Source organism: Ranitomeya variabilis, chromosome 5 (genome assembly GCF_051348905.1).
Source record: "Ranitomeya variabilis isolate aRanVar5 chromosome 5, aRanVar5.hap1, whole genome shotgun sequence".
Classification (NCBI taxonomy): domain Eukaryota; kingdom Metazoa; phylum Chordata; class Amphibia; order Anura; family Dendrobatidae; genus Ranitomeya; species Ranitomeya variabilis.
The window spans coordinates 194,016,306-194,035,152 of NC_135236.1; the positions used below are offsets into that span (position 1 = coordinate 194,016,306).

General features: G+C 41.6%; 1 protein-coding gene across 4 annotated transcripts in view; it reads left to right on the forward strand.

Annotated features, from left to right (window-relative positions):
- Nucleotides 1-18,847, forward strand: part of ATP8B4 (ATPase phospholipid transporting 8B4 (putative)) — a 327,013-nt gene that overhangs the window by 154,713 nt on the left and 153,453 nt on the right. For all 4 annotated transcript variants that reach the window (XM_077263705.1, XM_077263703.1, XM_077263704.1 and 1 more), the window contains 3 exons: nucleotides 6,537-6,609; nucleotides 9,395-9,465; nucleotides 17,820-17,902. In XM_077263705.1, coding sequence (XP_077119820.1) covers nucleotides 6,537-6,609; nucleotides 9,395-9,465; nucleotides 17,820-17,902 — 227 coding nt within the window. The remainder of the gene's footprint in view (nucleotides 1-6,536; nucleotides 6,610-9,394; nucleotides 9,466-17,819; nucleotides 17,903-18,847) is intronic.

Below are 18,847 nucleotides of genomic sequence, written 5' to 3' on the forward strand. Positions count from 1 at the left end.
TATAGTATATACCTGTATGTCATCTCCCCTGTATATAGCATATACCTGTACCTGCTGTATGTCGTCATCTCCTGTATATAGTATATACCTGTGTCATCTCCTCCTGTATATAGTATATACGTGTGTCATCTCCTCCTGTATATATTATATACCTGTAAGTCATCTCCTGTATATAGTATATATCTGTGTGTCATCTGCTCCTGTATATAGTATATACCTGTGTCATCTCCTGTATATAGTATATGTGTGTCATCTCCCCTGTATATAGTATATACCTGTGTGTCATCTCCTCCTGTATATACAGTAGTATATATCTGTGGGTCATCTCCTCTTGTATTAGACCTCGTTCACATGTTATTTGCTCAGTATTTTTACCTCCGTATTTGTAAGCTAAATTGGCATCCTGATAAATCCCCAGCCAACAGGAAGCCCTCCCCCCTGGCAGTATATATTAGCTTACACATACACATAATAGACAGGTCATGTGACTGACAGCTGCCGCATTTCCTATATGGTACAGTTGTTGCTCTTGTAGTTTGTCTACTTATTAATCAGATTTTTATTTTTGAAGGATAATACCAGACTTGTGTGTGTTTTAGGGCGAGTTTCATCTGTCAAGTTGTGTGTTGAGTTGCGTGTGGCGACATGCATGTAGAGACTTTTGTGAGATGAGTTTTGTGTGGCGACATGCGTGTAGCAACTTTTTGTGTCGAGTTGCATGTGACAGGTTAGTGTAGCAAGTTGTGTGCAGCAAGTTTTGCGCATGGCGAGTTTTGCGCGTGCGAGTTTTATGTGTGGTGCGTTTTGAGTATGTGCAAGTTTTGTGTGAGGCAACCTTTGCATGTGTTGCAACTTTTATGCATGTGGCAATTTTTCCGCGTGTGCAAGTTTTGCGTGTGGCGAGTTTTCCATGAGGTGAGTTTTGCACGTGTGGCGAGTTTTGCGTGAGCCTAGTTTTGCATGTGGCGAGTTTTGAGCGGTGACTTTTGTGTTTCGACTTTTATGTGGCGAGGTTGGTGTATGTGTGGTGAAATGTGTGCTGAGGGTGGTATATGTGTTCAAGCACGTGGTAGTGTTTGGTGCATTTTGTGTGTGTTTTCATATCCCCGTGTGTGGTGAGTATCCCATGTCGGGGCCCCACCTTAGTAACTACGGTATATACTCTTTGGTGCCATCGCTCTCACTCTTTAAGTCCCCCTTGTTCACATCTGGCAGCTGTCAGTTTGCCTCCAACACTTTTTCCCCATGTAGATAGGGGCAAAATTGTTTGGTGAATTGGAATGCGTGGGGTTAAAATTTCGCCTCACAACATAGCCTATGACGCTCTCGGGGTCCAGACGTGTGACTGTGCAAAATTTTGTGGCTGTAGCTGCGACGGTGCAGATGCCAATCCCGGACATACACACATACACACACATTCAGCTTTATATATTAGATTACATGTTTTTGCTCCCACTCCCACAAAGAAAGTAACATTAGTTTTGTATTGAAAACTTTTTGTTTGTTGCTGATAAGGGTTCACCTGGTAAGGTGGAGTCTCTGAACTTTGGGTCTGGGTCAGCAACACAGACTTGGAGGTGATGGTACACTAGAGCAGATCTTTATAGAAACACGTGGATCAGCTAGGCATGTGAGATGTCACACAAACATGTGGCACAAGTAGTACAAGTGAAGCAGAGCCACATATACGAATGGGAACGGTGACTGTATAGGAAACTGGTATCTTCCAACACAACAACAGTTAATAGCAATGTAACAGAAATGTTAATGCAGTCTGGTAACAGGCTTGGAAACGTGTTACCTTGATTGCAGGGACTAGGTGTGAACAAAACTGTGAACAGTTGTGAGAAGTGAATGAGCAGCAAATGCCTGATAAACTCGACGCAACTGTCGACATTGCTACTTAGTAATGATAATGTCTGTAGAGTGCTGCGGCATATGATGGCTCTATATAAATAAGTAATATAAATATAAAAAGACCTAAAAATATAATGATTGCCAAAGCTGGCCTTAAGAGACCTGGGGTGATATTGTTAGAGGAGTTTGCTGGGGTACCTAAGAAACCCGGTGTGGACTACTGCAGTAGTAGGTGGGCATTCGAATGTAGCCAGGCCCAGCACTCATGGTGGGCGAGGTGAAACAATTGCATCATTTTCCTTCAATATTTTGCTATCAAAGAACTGTGTAGGATAAAGTTTTAACCTCAATCATGTGACTTCAGGTGCTAAAACTCTGATAAGTATGTAAACTTGGATAAATAGGCAAAAGAGACAAAATTATTTCAGCACCAAAAAAAAGTTCTGCATATTAGAAATATATAGCAAGAACAATGCAGAACTATTGCTTTGAATGCATGACCTGACTAGCTGGAGATTTATTGTTTGGGCTGAGCAGCTAAACTATATAAATTGGTCTCCTTAAAAGGTACGGAACAGTTTTATTCCCAAACGCTATCAAAATATCATTATTTTGTCTAGTGAAAGCCATTGATTCATAAACAGATGGAGGACTGCCTAGTGTAGAACTGAAGCACATTGTTATATTGTCTCCTGTGCCAAAGACCACACGCAGACTCCTCTTCTGTTGCATAAAGGTGCATCCGTACTTGCTTACATAGATCCTATTATCCTTGGTTTTTGATCACTGTGCTCGATGTGTATTTGTCAAGAAACTGTTTGGGAGGTCGGTACATACATTTGGAGTTTCCATCTTTTCAGTAAAGAAGACGCAGATATGCCAGGAGTTACCGATTGCAATATTACATTTTATTAAAAATGTAACTTTTACATATACTAATTTTACCTGAATTAAAGTCACGTTGAACATGCTCACCTATGTGTGCGCAGCATACTATAGAGCAGGAAGAGCTATGCAAGAGGGTCTATGGGTGGTCTTAATGCAAAGAGAGCTGACTATCGCTGGGAATGTCCTTCAGATGTCTTAAGTATTTAGTGATGAATGATTCAATGAAATATGTTCCTCAGTATACTGCTTTCGCCATGTCATCACCAGCAATGTGCACTATATAAAACTGTATGTATTTCCTAGTTTAGCTCCGCTTTAGGTCAGATTGCCATCTGCTTGGTTCTAATTCTACAGAACGTTGGGTACACAATGTAACATGAACAAAAATGGCATTTATCTAAGCAAGTTATCCCATGCTCCTCCTTGCTCAGCCATTTTGAGCACAGGAGTACTGAGCAGTTTGTGAAGAAGGCAGTGCTAACAAGTAGAGCAGGGAAATCAATAATTCTTTGTAAAGGAATCTGTCAGCGGGATTTCACACCCCAAACTATTTATATGTGCATGTAGCGCTTTCACAGGCAAGTCCAACCATACTTTTACATGGTCAGTGCTTTCACCTGTTGCTGAGAAAATCATCAATTGATTTGAAATGCAAATGAGGCTGAAGGACTATGGTAGATCTGAAGCCTCTGTCTCTCCAGCTCTATTCCTCACCCAGTGTTGTCTTCTTCTGCTTTACTGATGTCCCCTTTGCCTAAAAACACACAGCATAGAGGCTGTCAGTCAAGCAGGAGGACGCAGCACTTGGCGAGGAATAGAGCTGGAGTGACAGAGGCTTCCGATCTACCAATAGTTCTTCAGCCTCTTTTGCATATCCCATCAAACACTGATTTCTTGGTAAAGGAGGAACTGACTGGCCATTTAACGGTATTGCTGGACTTGTCTTTAAATGTGCATATAAATGGTGTGGGGTGTAAAATCCTGCTGACAGATTCCCTTTAAAAGAAAGATAAAATGGCCAAACCTTTTTTTTTTTGTATGATTTGGTTTCTGTTCTGAAGCAATGCTGTACTGATCTTTTATTCATGTGCCACAAACGGAGATGAATCTTACAAAATAAATTAGTGCATTCGGTCCAGATATAAAAATGAAAAGAAATGGAAATGGAATAGTAGCAGAGATATTGGACTTATTTTCTAGTAAAGAGAGGTGATAATATTGCCAGCACACTAACCTTAAGATGATGTGCAGCAACACATGAGCGCTCACAATATAATACTTGTGTTGAAAGTTTTCCAGGACAACGTGTACTTGGATTGATATAAAAGGCTTCGTCTTCCACACTGTGGCCAAATCATCTAGTAAATCAATATGTTGATTGTGCGGGGTAAATTTAACAGTTGAATAAATATTTCGGATCACTTCTATCTAGCATGCACAGGCAGTGCAATGTAAATGTATGTGTACAGTGACGAGCTCTGGTTTCATAAGGGAGATTTCAGGGAGGCGACTCTTCTATGAGACACCATGTCCACAGTAATGCATGGTGAAAGTACTTGCATTTATTGTGCTTTCCACACCATGTCCACAGTAATGCATGGTGGAAGTACTTGCATTCATTGTGCTTTCCACACCATGTCCACAGTAATGCATGGTGGAAGTACTTGCATTCATTGTGCCTTCCATGTCATCTCCATAGATGTATTGGCATGTTTCTAAATGTCATGCAGTCTTATTCAACTTAGGAAGATGTAAAAGCATATACTGCAAAATCTTTGTACAGGCCTCCCCCATTCTGCTGTGATGGATTTATTATTACTCTGTTCTGTGTATATCGGCCCTCGTCTCTGAGCTTCACTATACATCTATAGACTAAGTAATTTGGGGGATATGTTGCCACAATATATCTCGGCCTAAATGACTCACAGTTACACATTTGGTTGCTGCCTACAAAGCTTGTGGTCTCTGCCCTGAATGCTAACAATGAATGAAATAATATTTTTGCCCAGTTTCACTGTACCAACATGGTGCATGTAAATATTCTGTTGTCTTCATTTTTAGATTTTGTGTTTAGATACTGTGATGAGAATAAATATGTCTACATGGAGTGAGTAGAGCAAAAAGGACTTTCTGTAGACCACATATTGCCTATAAACTATTAGGATTGTGAAAAAATCTAATATGCCATGACATGCCATGTTGTGCTGGAGCATGGGGGCAGGTTGGGTCTAGACACCAGTCAGGAGCAATGAATTATTTACTGTGTCTAGATCTACAGTGTCCTAACAGACGAAACTCATTGTCCTCTGAGAAGGGGGAAGAAAGTCCGAAAAGGCTACTTTATAGAGTAAGTTGCAATTCCTTGGAAATCCCCTTTTAAGGTCCTGTTCAGTCATTTAAGGATTTGATGAGTATTTAGGCACAAATTAATTGTGACTTTGCAGTGATGTAGAATTGTAATTCTAATGATGACTCATGCGGGGAAAATAGACTTTCTGTTTCTACATAGCTTAGAAGGATTCATCCACTCTGTTTTTAGTCACGTAATGTCATAGACCTAATGGAAAAGAGAAGAATTAGCTGGGTAGAAAGGCAAAATGAGCAATTGTAAGTGCACAGCGCTGTATAATATGATGACTGCAATATATTAAGAGAATATAATCTTTGATGGGAGGAGGAGTGCTTCTGCTAGAAGGCAAATTATACAATTTTGTTTTGTTTAAACTTGGCTGTAAAATTTTGTTCCCCCCCAAATAAATGCATTTAAGTAAAAAGATTGCCCCATAGGGTATCCAAATCCTTTAATGCAAATAGTTTATGCTTTATTCACATGTTATAGAAAAATTTAGATGCCAAAAGAATGCCAAAGTTCTTCCTTTGTACAGAAAAGTAACAAATTAGCCCCATTGAAGTCAGGGCTGTGGAGTCTGTAAGCCAAACCTCCGACTCCGACTCCTCAATTTCCATAATACCGATTCCACCAAAATGGGATCCGACTCCACGATTCCAACTCCATGACTCTGAGTCTGTAAGCCAAACCTCCGACTCCTCAATTTCCACGATACCGACTCCGACTCCACCAAAATGGGATCTGACTCCACGAGTCCAACTCCATGACTTTGAGTCTGTAAGCCAAACCTCCGACTCCTCAATTTCCATGATTCCGACTCCACCAAAATGGGATCCGACTCCTACTCCGACTCCACAGGCCTAATTGAAGTACAAGGAGGCAGTTCCACCCAGATATATATGGTAGGCTTCTGCCACGGATTCTCTTGCCATAGATAAGAGCTGAACATACCCTACAGTGCAATAAATGAGGAGCCATAGTGCATCGAGGAAACATGGCCGACCTCCGTTTCTTCCAGTGTCTGGTGAATTTGGAACACGGAATGATAAGAAGTCAGTAAGCGGTTAAACTATGAGGCCCAAAGCTTTCTTTAGTTCTGTGCTGTTTCCAATAAGAAAAAAAACTCCGAGTTACGTTTGCTTTTTTCCCTCTAAAGTTAAATTTGGTTCTTGTGTAGGAATTATTTGGAAGTGTTCCTAAACAAATTGTTTGCATGGCGGTATGGGCAGGAAATTCATCCTCGTTTGCACTTTGTTCACCCATTTTCCTTCCATGGCATCGTATTAGTGAGCCAGCCGGGAATGTCATGCTTTTACATCTTGACTGCTCATGTTCCTTTTGTTGCAGAATTACTGAGGCTTCAGGCTGATTGAAAATGGCAGCAGGAATTCTCTGAGACGAAATCAATTATGCCTTTTTTATTTCCCTTTGTCTTTAACAGACTGCAAAATGAGAAGTGGATGAATGTAAAAGCGGGCGATATCATCAGACTGGAGAACAATCAGTTTGTGGTTGTAAGTCATACTTTCATTTATTTCTGTGTGTCCCAGGATTTTACTTGATGCTGATTGGAGGCGTTCTTCCAGGTTCACAAGTTAAACAATTCTAATGCAGAACTTTCTGAATCAAAAAGTCCTTTGCTAAAGAAAAAATGTTTTTCTTGTGAAACTGGACTTTTTAAATAAATGCCGGTAAGTTATACGAAGCTGAAGTACACAATAACCGTTTTAAAGCAACCATTATCACATTCTCCAAGTTAAAGGGACTCTGTCAGCAGGTTTTTACTATGGATTCTGAGGACAGCATGAGATAGGGGCCGAGACACAGATTTCTGGGATGTCACTTATTGGGCTCTGTGCTGTTGATTCCATACAATGAATGGGTTATCACCAAGAGATTATCACTGCCTGGACCACAGTGCTTGTGAGCCCTGGTTTGACTACGCCCCCTCCTCTGATAAGCAGCTTACTTCCTCTAGACAATGTACTCAGAACGCTATATTGTGGGTGGGGTTAGCTCGCTGAGCTCTTCTGCATGCTACATCCAAAAATTGATTGTGTCACAACTGCTGCACCCAGTAAACTAAGTGATACATCACTGGAATCAGAATCTTTATTTCCTACATCATGCTCCTCTCAGATAAGGTAGCAATAACCTGCTGACAGATTCCCTTTAAGGGGCTTGGTCCGTTGTTCCCCATACTACACAGCACACTCGAGCTAGTAGGTGTAAACTGGGTGCATCCCCAAAAATTGCTGTTTAGAGGGGTCTGAATAGGCACAATAAGCACCTGTTCTCTACACTTTGACTATAAGTATTTTCCACATATTCTAAGGTGTATCTTTTTTTTATGACCGCTTTATTTTTAATTCCAGTTTTTTCTCTTGGTCCATATGAAAGCGTGACAATGGGTATTTCAGATGACGTGCCAATGATTGTTTGTATAAAGTTATGGAAACCTATTGTATTTTCTCTCCTTACGCAAAAGCAGAAAAAGCTATAATGAATCCAGTGTGTGCACACAGGTTTTTTTTTCTTCTTTTTTTGGAATACCTAAGCTTCTACAAAGATTGGTCTGATTTATAACCAAAACATGATATTAAATTAAAAAAACCTTAGTACCAAAAACTGATCCTAATGGCTTGTATTATTAGAGAGTCCGTGTTACAACAGATCTGCTTGTAGTACCGTGTTACTGCCAAAAGATGGCAGAAGTGTTGTGCAGCAGAAACGATCAGTGATTTCAGACCAGGGTCCTCCATGTAATGGTTCTAAAACGCAACCAAGAAAGGATGTTTGCAGAACTGTTTCATATGCTCAGTTTTTTTTCTTTTTTTCGGTTTGTTGTTATTTTTGTACTGAAAAGAAAAAAAACAAAACACTGCTGATAGAAAGTTCTCAAATTACTAGCATCCCACTGACTACACAGATACTACATGCAGTAAGAAAACCTCATGATTTATCATTTCAGACCACCTTCTTCCATTGCTGCATGGTCCAATTCTAATGCCCATGTGCCTATGTAGGCGGGTTTATAAAGAACAGCGGTCTGCCAAGGGCGTAAACCCCACACACGCCAAGGTTGTAATGCACGGCGTGATCACACACCTTTCTATTAACATTACTTATTCACAATTTTGTGCTACGTTCCTTTTTTTGTGAGATTGGACCAGACGAGCTATCAGTTGCCACTGATCCACGAACAGCCTTGACTTTGTTGCCCTCCATGCAATGACTGGAGATAGAGGGGCATGTCAGATACTCCATCCAGCCTCTGCCTGGGCTACTTTATCGGCTTCATGGTTATACCATTCTCCTCAATCAGCATTATCTTGTGATCGAAGACAGGCTAATCAATAAGTCATGGCCTCCATAATCTAGAGAACAAAGGTGTGTCTGAAGGGGCTATCTTAGTATGCACCATGTGATCATCAGTAACATACATTGATAAAGGAGCCATCCCCATTAATGTTGAGATTCACTTTCAGATACTGTATATAATGAAGGCAATAAACTGAAAATGAGCAGTCAGGAGACATGATATTATATTTAGAGGGTATCTGCCACCAGGTTTTTGAGACCCCATCTGAGAGCAGCATGATGTAAGAAAAGAGACGCTGATTCCAACGATGTATCACTTAGTTTACTAGATGCAGTAGTGGTGACACAATCAAGAGTTTTCAGATGTAGCAGAGCTCAGAAAGCCATCCTCGTCCACACCACAGCTTTCTGTGTACATTTGTCTATTGACAGGGAGCTGCTTATCAGAGGAGGGATTGGGACCAGGGTTCACTCAAGCTGAAGTCCTGGCAGTGGTTAATCTCCTGGTGATAAAACTGTATAGAAAGAGTAGCACACAGCCTACTAAGTGACACAGCCTTGAAATATGCTGCCTTTTGATTACATAGCAAAAGTTTGCTGACAGATTACCTTTAATGGTTCTTTGAGGTTGTCATCATGGGTGAGGGGATTTGCCTATAATCTGATCCTATTAATTGCTAGTTGCACAATAGACATTTTCTGTAATCAGTGGTTTCAAGTGACAATTCCCATTTCAGCACTTGCTTCTTATTTTCTCTCCTCAATCTGTTCCGGAAACATTGTCTTCATTATAAAGAAGTGCGATCTCTGTAAGCTGAAATGTGATTGACCACTGTACACACGATGAGTAATGCCATGCAGTCTGCGCTGCTTTTTGCCACACGTGTTCTGCTGCCAGTGATAAAGGTAGCAGTCATATATCATAACAAACTGGAGATTGCAATTGCCAAACCCATAAATATTCTTCCCATTCAACAGGCCGACATGCTCCTTCTGTCCAGTAGTGAGCCACATGGACTGTGCTACGTGGAAACTGCTGAACTTGATGGGTAAGTGTTTTTTTGTTGCGACCTCTTTATTTTTTAAATTTATTTTTAGATTTTTACCATTGATGTTATAGTAATAATAAGTAATGATAAAAATAAGTAATACCCATATATCTATACATCTACATGAATATATTTTGTGCTGTACTTTAAAATCACAATTTATTGGATGGTAAGAGATTTGCGGCCTCCCGACTAGCTGCTACATAGCACTGACCTGCACGCTGGACTAGAGACCCGTGAATCAATCTGCTCATCTCTAGTTCCAACCGTCCCGGATACTGCGGACAGTCCTGGATTTGGGTCTACACTAGTGAGAGTTGCCTGGTTGCCGGGGAGTCCCCACATGTAATCAAGCTGGCTAATAGCTGTAAATCATTCAGCTGCCGCAATGAAAACGAAATCTCCGAACACTAACAAATACTCGGAGGTCACCCGAGTGTGCTCTGGAAAACCCGAGCAACGAGTATACTCGCTCATCACTAGTCTACACCCTTCAGTCTTGATCTCCTGCTGAATGTCCATCAAATCCAGCTCCCCTCTGACATCTCCTCCTTGTAAATGGGCATGGATTGGGGTATGGCCAGGGGCGTGACCAAAATTTGCCACTGCACGCTAAGCATGATATGTCCCTCTTTTTGTTCTTCAAAAGTTGGGAGGTATGCAGGCTATGAGGACAACGCTGCCTGGAAGATAACTCTGCCTCCAGAGCTTATTTTACATGAAGGGAGTTGCCAGTGTGAGACAAGTAACTAACACAGAACAGGAGAAATGAACGTTGTCTCCTTATAAACACATTTTTTGCTTCTGTCTGTCTGCCTGTGACCTGGAAGCTGAAGCTGAGAGGAACCTGCAGATGTGTCAGGTATAATCACACACAGCTCTGCAGTGAGATCAGGAGACCAGAGAGCGGCCATTACACATCACACTGGTAACACTGGAAACCATTACACATCACACTGGTAACCATTACCCATCACACTAGTAACTCCCACTTTTATATAAAACAAGCTCTGGAGGCAGAGTGATGTTCCAGACATCATCCTCCCCATAGCCTGGAAGAGGTAATTTATATAAAGTGATAAAAGATGATTTATCAACAACAAGACATCTGATATCAGGCAGATGAGGCAGGTATCTTTCTCTGCCGCTGTCTATAACCTGTATGCGCATATTAATAGTTTACATAGGTCAAATGTTGGGACGGATTCCCTTTAACATTTTTTTTCTGGTTGTTAATTAATTTTGCCAATCTAAATTTTTTTCTGAGCAGAATGCTCAGAATATGTAGTGTTGTACTTATCTTTGTAGGGGAACCCGAAATTCTGAGTGAAAAATTTTATACCGTAAATCCCATTCACATGCATTGCAGTGAAATTAGCGTGGATATAAATGAGGAATCTGCGCCCAAAACTGTGTGAAATGGAGCATGAATGAACGTGTCCTTACTATGTGAAAGCCTGATTACAATGAAAGGACACCTCTGTACTTTGGATAGTCGGGTTTTACTCAATTAAAGGGAACCTGTCTCCCCCAAAATGGAAGGTGAGCTAAGCCCACCTGCATCAGGGGCTTATCTACAGCATTCTGTAATGCTGTATATAAGCCCCCGATGTATCCTGAAAGATGAGAAATAAAGGTTATATTATACTCACCCAGCGGCCACGGTCCAATGGGCGTCGCAGTCCGGTCCGGTGCCTCCCATCTTCTTACGATGACGTTCTCTTCTTATCTTCACGCTCCGGCGCAGGCATTCTTTGTCTGCCCTGTTGAGGCAAAGTACTGCAGTGCGCAGGCGCCGGGAAAGGTCAGAGAGGCCCAGCACCTGCGCACTGCAGTACTTTGCTCTGCCTCAACAGGGCAAATAAAGTAAGCCTGCGCCGGAGCCGCAGCGTGAAGACAAGAAGAGGACGTCATCTGATGAAGATAGGAGGCCCTGGACCGGATCGCGACGCCCATCGGATGGGACCGCCCCTGGGTGAGTATAATCTAACCTCTTTTTCTCATCTTTTAGGATACATTGGGGGCTTATCTACAGCATTACAGAATGCTGTAGATAAGCCCCTGATGCTGGTGGGCTTAGTTCACCTTCGATTTTGGGGGTGACAGGTTCCCTTTAAAATGAGAATGTACAAACTTTCACCTAAAATCTGAATTCTGTTCATTTCCAGCTTGGCTTTGTAAGGCTTCTGCATTTGCACATGATCAGTTGACTGTCACCACAGCCCTTTTTTGGCTTTTATGTAGGAGTTAGTCAGCCTTGTAATTGATTTCATATTTAGTTATGAATGTTGTTTAACATTTCAGTAACAATTGTAAGTATTTTATTTGTGCGCTACATCATGCGTAATCAACTGGAGCTAATGTCAGGTGGATTTAGTATATTTCCATTGTAAACACCAAAGTGTCAATGCATGAATGATGATGCAATTAGGACATCAAAACAGCTAGTAAAGTGTAATTACATTGCCGACAGAGGCGTTTTTCTTCATATTTTGCATATAGATGGTGTTTCTATTGTTTACAATGAAGTCATTTCATGTCATTTATTTACAGATGTGTGTATAATATATGCAGTTTTTTTTATTTATTTAATCCCTTATATTGTTATTAAATTAATAATATGTTAGGGCATGTTAGGTTAGGCTGTGGGTTGAACTAGATGGACTTACAGTCTTCCTTCAACCTTAATAACTATGTAACTATGTAACTATGTAATAGGAAACCTATCACTCCATTTTACGCCTCTAAACTGCCACCGCTGCCTTATACTGTCAGGGGACAGGTCACTGAAAATATTTATATACCGTATATACTCAAGTATAAGCCGACCCGAGTATAAGCCAAGACCCCTAATTTTGCCACAAAAAAACTGGGAAAACTTAATGACTCGAGTATAAGCCTAGGATGAGAAATGCAGCAGCTACTGGTAAATTTAAAAAATAAAAATAGATACCAATAAAAGTAAAATTAATTGAGACATCAGTAGGTTAAGTGTTTTTGAATATCCATATTGAATCAGGAGCCCCATATAATGCTCCATAAAGTTCATGATGGGACCCATAAGATGCTCGATAATAAAATATGCCCCATATAATGCTGCATAAAGTTTATAATGGGCCCAATAAGATGCTCAATAGAAACATATGCCCCATACAATCCTTCATAAAGGTTGGTTAAGGCCCCATAAGATGCTCCATAGAAAATGTGCCCCATATAATGCTGCACAAAGGTTAATTATGGCCCCATAAGGTGCTCCATAGAAACAATTGCCCCCATATGCTGCTGCTGCAATTAAAAATAAAAATGACATACTCACCTCTTGTAGAGAGCAGGCAGGGACACCGGCACTTGCGATATTCACCTGTCCCCTCCACCACCGCGCGCCGCTCTGTCTTTCCGTCTCTCTGCAGTGATTGTTCAGACAAGAGGGTGGCGCGCACTAAACACGTCATCGCGCCCTCTGACCTGAACGTCACAGCCAGAGGACGCGTAAGACACAGCAGCGCACGACAGTGGAACGGGGACAGGTGAATATCGCAATGCTCACCCTCCCCAGTTATACTCACTCTCCCGGCTCGGTCTCTGCTTCTCCGATGTGATGGTCTTTGACGCCCACAGCTTGTTCCTGCGTTCAGCGGTCACATGGTAACGTTCATTAAAGTAATGAATATGCGGCTCCACCCCTATGGGAGTGGAGTCGCGTCCATATTCATTTCTTTAATGAGCGGTACCATGTGACCGCTGAACACGAACAAGCTGCAGGTGCCAAAGAAGCAGGGACATGCAGAGACGCGCCGGGAGCAGGTCAGTATGATGTGACAGCCGCCACTCCTGACGCTCCCCCGCTGACCCCCTGGGACAATGACTCAAGTATAAGCCGAGAGGGGCACTTTCAGTCTAAAAAAAAGGTCAAAGTTACATAAAAAATCTTTAATCACAAGGATGAGTTTCAAAATGATTCTCACATTGTAAAAGCGACATTGCTACAGAAAGAGGGCATCTCTGTCAGAATACATGGAGAAACTTGAAAAACCCAACCATAAATATAAGTGTATTTAACCCTTTCATGACATGTGCCAAAGAAATACGCCGCAAATCGAAAGTGGGTGTATGGAGCAGGCTCACGCAATGAGCCCACCTCATACCCAGCAGTCGATGGCTGTGTATTTCATCCAGGACCTGCCACTAACAATTGTTAGCCTGTTAAATGCCAATGCCGCTGTCGACCTCGGACAGCAGCATTTATCTCGCAGCGACGAAGTGCAATGTAGTACTTCTACCCCTTCGGCACACCAGTGACCGTGTATCGTGTATCGCCGATACTCCTTTGAAACCCCGCCTGTGGCAGAGCTTCAAAGGAGACTGTGACTTCTGCTATATGTATCACTGCATATAGCACAAGTGATTGGATGATCGTATCTTCAAGCCCCCTAGAGGGCTAACAAAATCTGTAAGAAGTAAAAAAACAAAAAAAAAGTTTTACAAAATATGAAAAAAAAAAATAAAACTTCAAATCACCCCCAATGAAAATAAAGATATAAAAAATAGAGCTATTTGGCATTGCCGCATTCAGAAAGTCGGATTTATGAAAATATAAAAAATATGAATATGAGTTTCACTTTTTGTTTTGAAGTACTGAAATGAATTAACTTTTTGATGACAATCTAATTTAGTAAGAAGTGTGTGTGTATGTAGTGTGTATGTATGTGTGTGTACATACATACATACATACAGGGATATATATTTAAACATATATATATATGTGTGTGTATATATATATATATATATATATATATATATATATATATATATATATATATATATATATATATATATATATATATATATATATATATATATATATATATATATATAATGTGCTTGTATGTTAGATGTAACTCAGTATAAATAAATAAATAAAAAAAAAAAGGCTTAGCCAAAAAGTGCCTCTGGGCTTTTCAGCAAGAGTACTCTATGGGTGGGTTCACTTTACTATGCTCATGTCCTTTGGGCAATGGTTTAGTCAGGTTGTAGGGTTACCTTTTTCTATAGGATCTTTTTTTATGTAAACAATATAGTTATGCCAGATGTCTTAATTGTTCCTCCAGTCCTGGGTTTGGCAGCTGCACTTCTAGACTTGAGTTGACAAACAAAACCCAAGATATAAACAAAAAGAATATATACCCTGCTGTAAGTAAATGCCATTTTTTATTTAAAAAAAAAAAAAAAAACGAAAACGCCATCCCGCCACCGTCAAGGTGTACCTAAGTTTGGGATGGTCCTAACCTCTAATATTACCATGCATCATAGTGATGTCCTACGTGAATAAGCACTGGTCAGGATCGGGTCTCAAACATGGACACACAGCTAGTTTGGAGCTTTTTAAATGTAATATACGCCTTAAAGCTGGTGGGATGGCTTTTACGTTTGTTTTATAGTAAAGACCGTATTTTTTCATTTTGTTCCTATCTTGGGTTTTTTTTTGTTTAGTTTGAGATGACAAAGTAGAAAATTTACTGTGTTGCCATTTGACCATTTCTTTTTTTGCAGAAGGGGCTGGCTGAGCTCTAATTTCATTAGCTAAGCCAACCTTTGTCTTTGGTTATACATTGGTTTAAGGTACCTTCACACGAAACGACTTTGTAACGATATCGCTAGCGATCCGTGACGTTGCAGCGTCCTGGCTAGCGATATCGTTTAGTTTGACACGCAGCAGCGATCAGGATCCTGCTGTGATGTCGCTGGTCGCTGAATAAAGTTCAGAACTTTATTTGGTCGTCCGATCGCCGTGTATCGTTGTGTTTGACAGCAAAAGCAACGATACCAGCGATATTTTACACTGGTAACCAGGGTAAACATCGGGTTACTAAGCGCAGGGCCGCGCTTAGTAACCCGATGTTTACCCTGGTTACCAGCGTAAAATGTAAAAAAAACCAAACAGTACATACTTACATTCGCATCCCCCGCCGTCTGCTTCCCACACTGACTGAGCGCCGCAAAGTGAAAGTGAAAGCACAGCGGTGACGTCACCGCTGTGCCCTGCTACTGCCGGCGCTCAGTCAGTCAGTCAGTGCAGGAAGCGGACGCCGGGGGATGCGAATGTAAGTATGTACTGTTTGGTTTTTTTTACATTTTACGCTGGTAACCAGGGTAAACATCGGGTTACTAAGCGCGGCCCTGCGCTTAGCAACCCGATGTTTACCCTGGTTACCCGGGGACCTCGGCATCGGTGGTCGCTGGAGAGCGGTCTGTGTGACAGCTCTCCAGCGATCAAACAGCGACGCTGCAGCGATCGGCATCGTTGTCGCTATCGCTGCAGCGTCGTTTCATGTGAAGGTACCTTTAGCTATTAAATTGAGCTGTTAAAGGGAATCCGTCACTCCATTTTTGGCCTATAAGCTGCGGCCACAGCCATCAGGGGCTTATCTACAGCATTGTATAATGCTGTAGATAAGCCCCTGATGTAACCTTAAAGATAAAAAAAACAAGTTAGATTATACTCACCCAGGGGCGGTCCCGGTGCGGTCCAGTCCGATGGGCGTCGCGGTCCGGGGCAAAGTACTGCCGTGCGCAGGCGCCGGGCCTCTCGGACCTTTCTCGCGAGACCGCTACGTCATCACAGGTCATTGTCTCGATATGCATCACTGGGAACGGCAGCATCGGGAAGGCTGTGCGGGACGCCGGAAGGTAAGAATATCACGATTTTTTATTTTTTTATTATTTTTAACATGGGTTGTGTTGTGTATGCGTTTTCGCAGTGAAAAACCGTGGGGAAGACTCATGCACAACGTGTGCGCATAGCCTTCTAGGATGCACTGGAGCCGTCAAAAAAATGGCTCCAGTGCATCCGTTTTTTACAATCGGCACAGGATCCGTCTTTTCAACATTTTGACGGATTGTGACTGATTGTAAAAAACGGAAGTGTGAAAGAGGCCTTAGAGGCCTATTATGACTGATTATAGCATTCATCATTTTCAGGGAAAGATGTGGGCTAGGCGTGCAAGCCCGCATCAAAGACCGGGACATGACCTTTGACATAAATATATGTCAAAGGTTGTAAAAGGCCTAATGTCTTATATTTACAGACGTTATTATAGATTATATCATTAAAGGGAATCTGTCACCAGTGTTTTTTCTGCCTAATCTTAGAGCAGCAAAGACCCTGATTCTAGTGATGTAATTTACTGGGCTGCTTGCTGTAATTTTGATAAAATCACTGTTTTATCAGCAGGAGATTATCATTAGGTGGCTAGTAAACCTGCTGCTATGTAGTCCTACCACAGCGGACCACTGACTGAAGCTTTCTGCCTATGCACAGTTTGCAATCATTGGTGTGGGTGGGCATGTACAGCTCACAACATTAAGAGAACTAGTAGACCTGTTGTACATAAAACTGATTTTATTAAAACCCAGTACAGCTCTTGAATTAGGGTCTCTGCCCCTACATCATGCTGCTCTATCATAGGGTAGCAAAAACCTGGTGACAAATTCCCGTTAAGTGTTCCCTTTAGGTTCTCGGCTCATTTATAGAGGAAAATGGAATGTTTGGATAGAAAGTTGAGATGGAACAAATACACTCATTTTTCCTTAGCGATCTAAAAAGTATCACGTGCTATGTATGTTAAAGATGTGGTCCACTACTTTTACACACTTTTACAGGTTCCAGGTTGGTTCAAAAGTGAAAAAAAAAATGACATACCTACTGGGCCAGCGCCGCTCCTCCTTTCTACTGCCATAGTCCCCAGTTAGCCTCCTGACTTCCTTATTGCGGGGGCTATCACTTGTCCTCTGTGGCCAATCACTGGTTCTTCCAGCCCAGATGCAATCTCAATGGCTGCAGTGGACATGTGATGCCGTGTACCAGGAGAGAGAACTGGGATCAACAGGTGAATCTTTTTTTTTTTTTTTTCCCCTTCTTTATAACTTTTGTATCACCTTGGTCTTATCAAGAAAGTGTATAAAGAAGTGGACAACCCCTTTAAGGAAATGCGTGTAATTTCATTGAAATACAGTTGGAGTACAAAATCCCCTATCATGAAATACATGCTTCCTCGTTGTAATTATAACCTGCACGCTGAACACTAACAAACCGGTCTTTGTATATGTGTGGAATGACAGTTCCAGAGCATAAATCAGCGCGAGGCACCTCTAATGGCAATGTTTATGACTAAGTATCCCTCTAGATCTTGGTAGAATGGTATTGTTAATGCTGGTGTGTAACTGCTGCGAATCAGTGTCACTCCTTGTGGCTGCACACCAGGGTTGTGTTATTACAATGTTATGAAGTACAGGTGGACCAGACGATTAATACTAGGGTTAATATGACAGATTGTATATCATTGCATATTTTTCAGAGAGACTAATCTGAAGGTTCGACAAGCTCTGCCAGTAACTGCTGACCTTGGAGAGGATATTTCCAGGCTAGCGGAATTTGATGGTAAGTAAGAAAATAGTCTAAAGTGAAGTCTTTGGTTTGAAAATGTATGAATCTCGCAAATTGATTGTTCTTTCATTTACCAGTCACCAGGGTATTGGTCATGTAATGTGCAAAAAGTTAGTCTCTTATTAATTGTAAAATCCTAGTTATAACTCAGGCCATGCATCTTTTGTCTGCTCAGAGCACGATCAGTATAAAGGCAATCTGTCCATAACATTCGCCCTAGGTAATCACAGGTACTGTAGGATAGGGCAGTGTAAAACATTTCTAAGGATACCTGCTTCACCGCTAGCCCTTGCTCTGAAATCCATCTTATATTCGTATGCAAATTAGCTTCACCAATGCTCTGGTTAACATTTACAGTACGTGCATTTGCAGTTCTCCTTCCTTTTTGCTTTACTGAAAGTTAAGAGGTATCGTTATGCAGCAGAGGCTCTGCCTCGACTATCAATCAAAAAGCAGAGGCTGTGGCAGCAGGGAGTAGCGAAGCGGAGCTATAGACGACAAGTGCAGTGATAGTCCTTTGCTCTAGGCATCTTCCAGCAGTTGTAAGGAAAATGAACGGAGCGTCTGTTGGGCATCTGACCTGCCTCTCTGTTATGTAATGTGTTGTGAATTCTGCTTTTGGGTTCTCCATGGTGGTGGTAGGTGGTAATGCAGTTGTCCCTGGGTTTCAGTCCTGGTCAGGTGTTTCTGCTGATTGCAGTTCTGACTGGGGTATTTAGGTGTGCAGGATTCTTTAGTCCTTGCCAGTTGTCAATTGTTGTTGGGAGGTGTTGGACCTCTGCCTGGTTCCTCCTGCCTTTCTGCCAAATCAGCAAAGATAAGTGTCTGGTTTTGTTTCTGTGGCACACCTTCATGATTCAGTGCTATTCTTTTGTGTTTTCTTGTCCAGCTTAGATTGTGTCAGTATTTTCTCAGTCTTGTTGGATTCTCTGGGGTTGC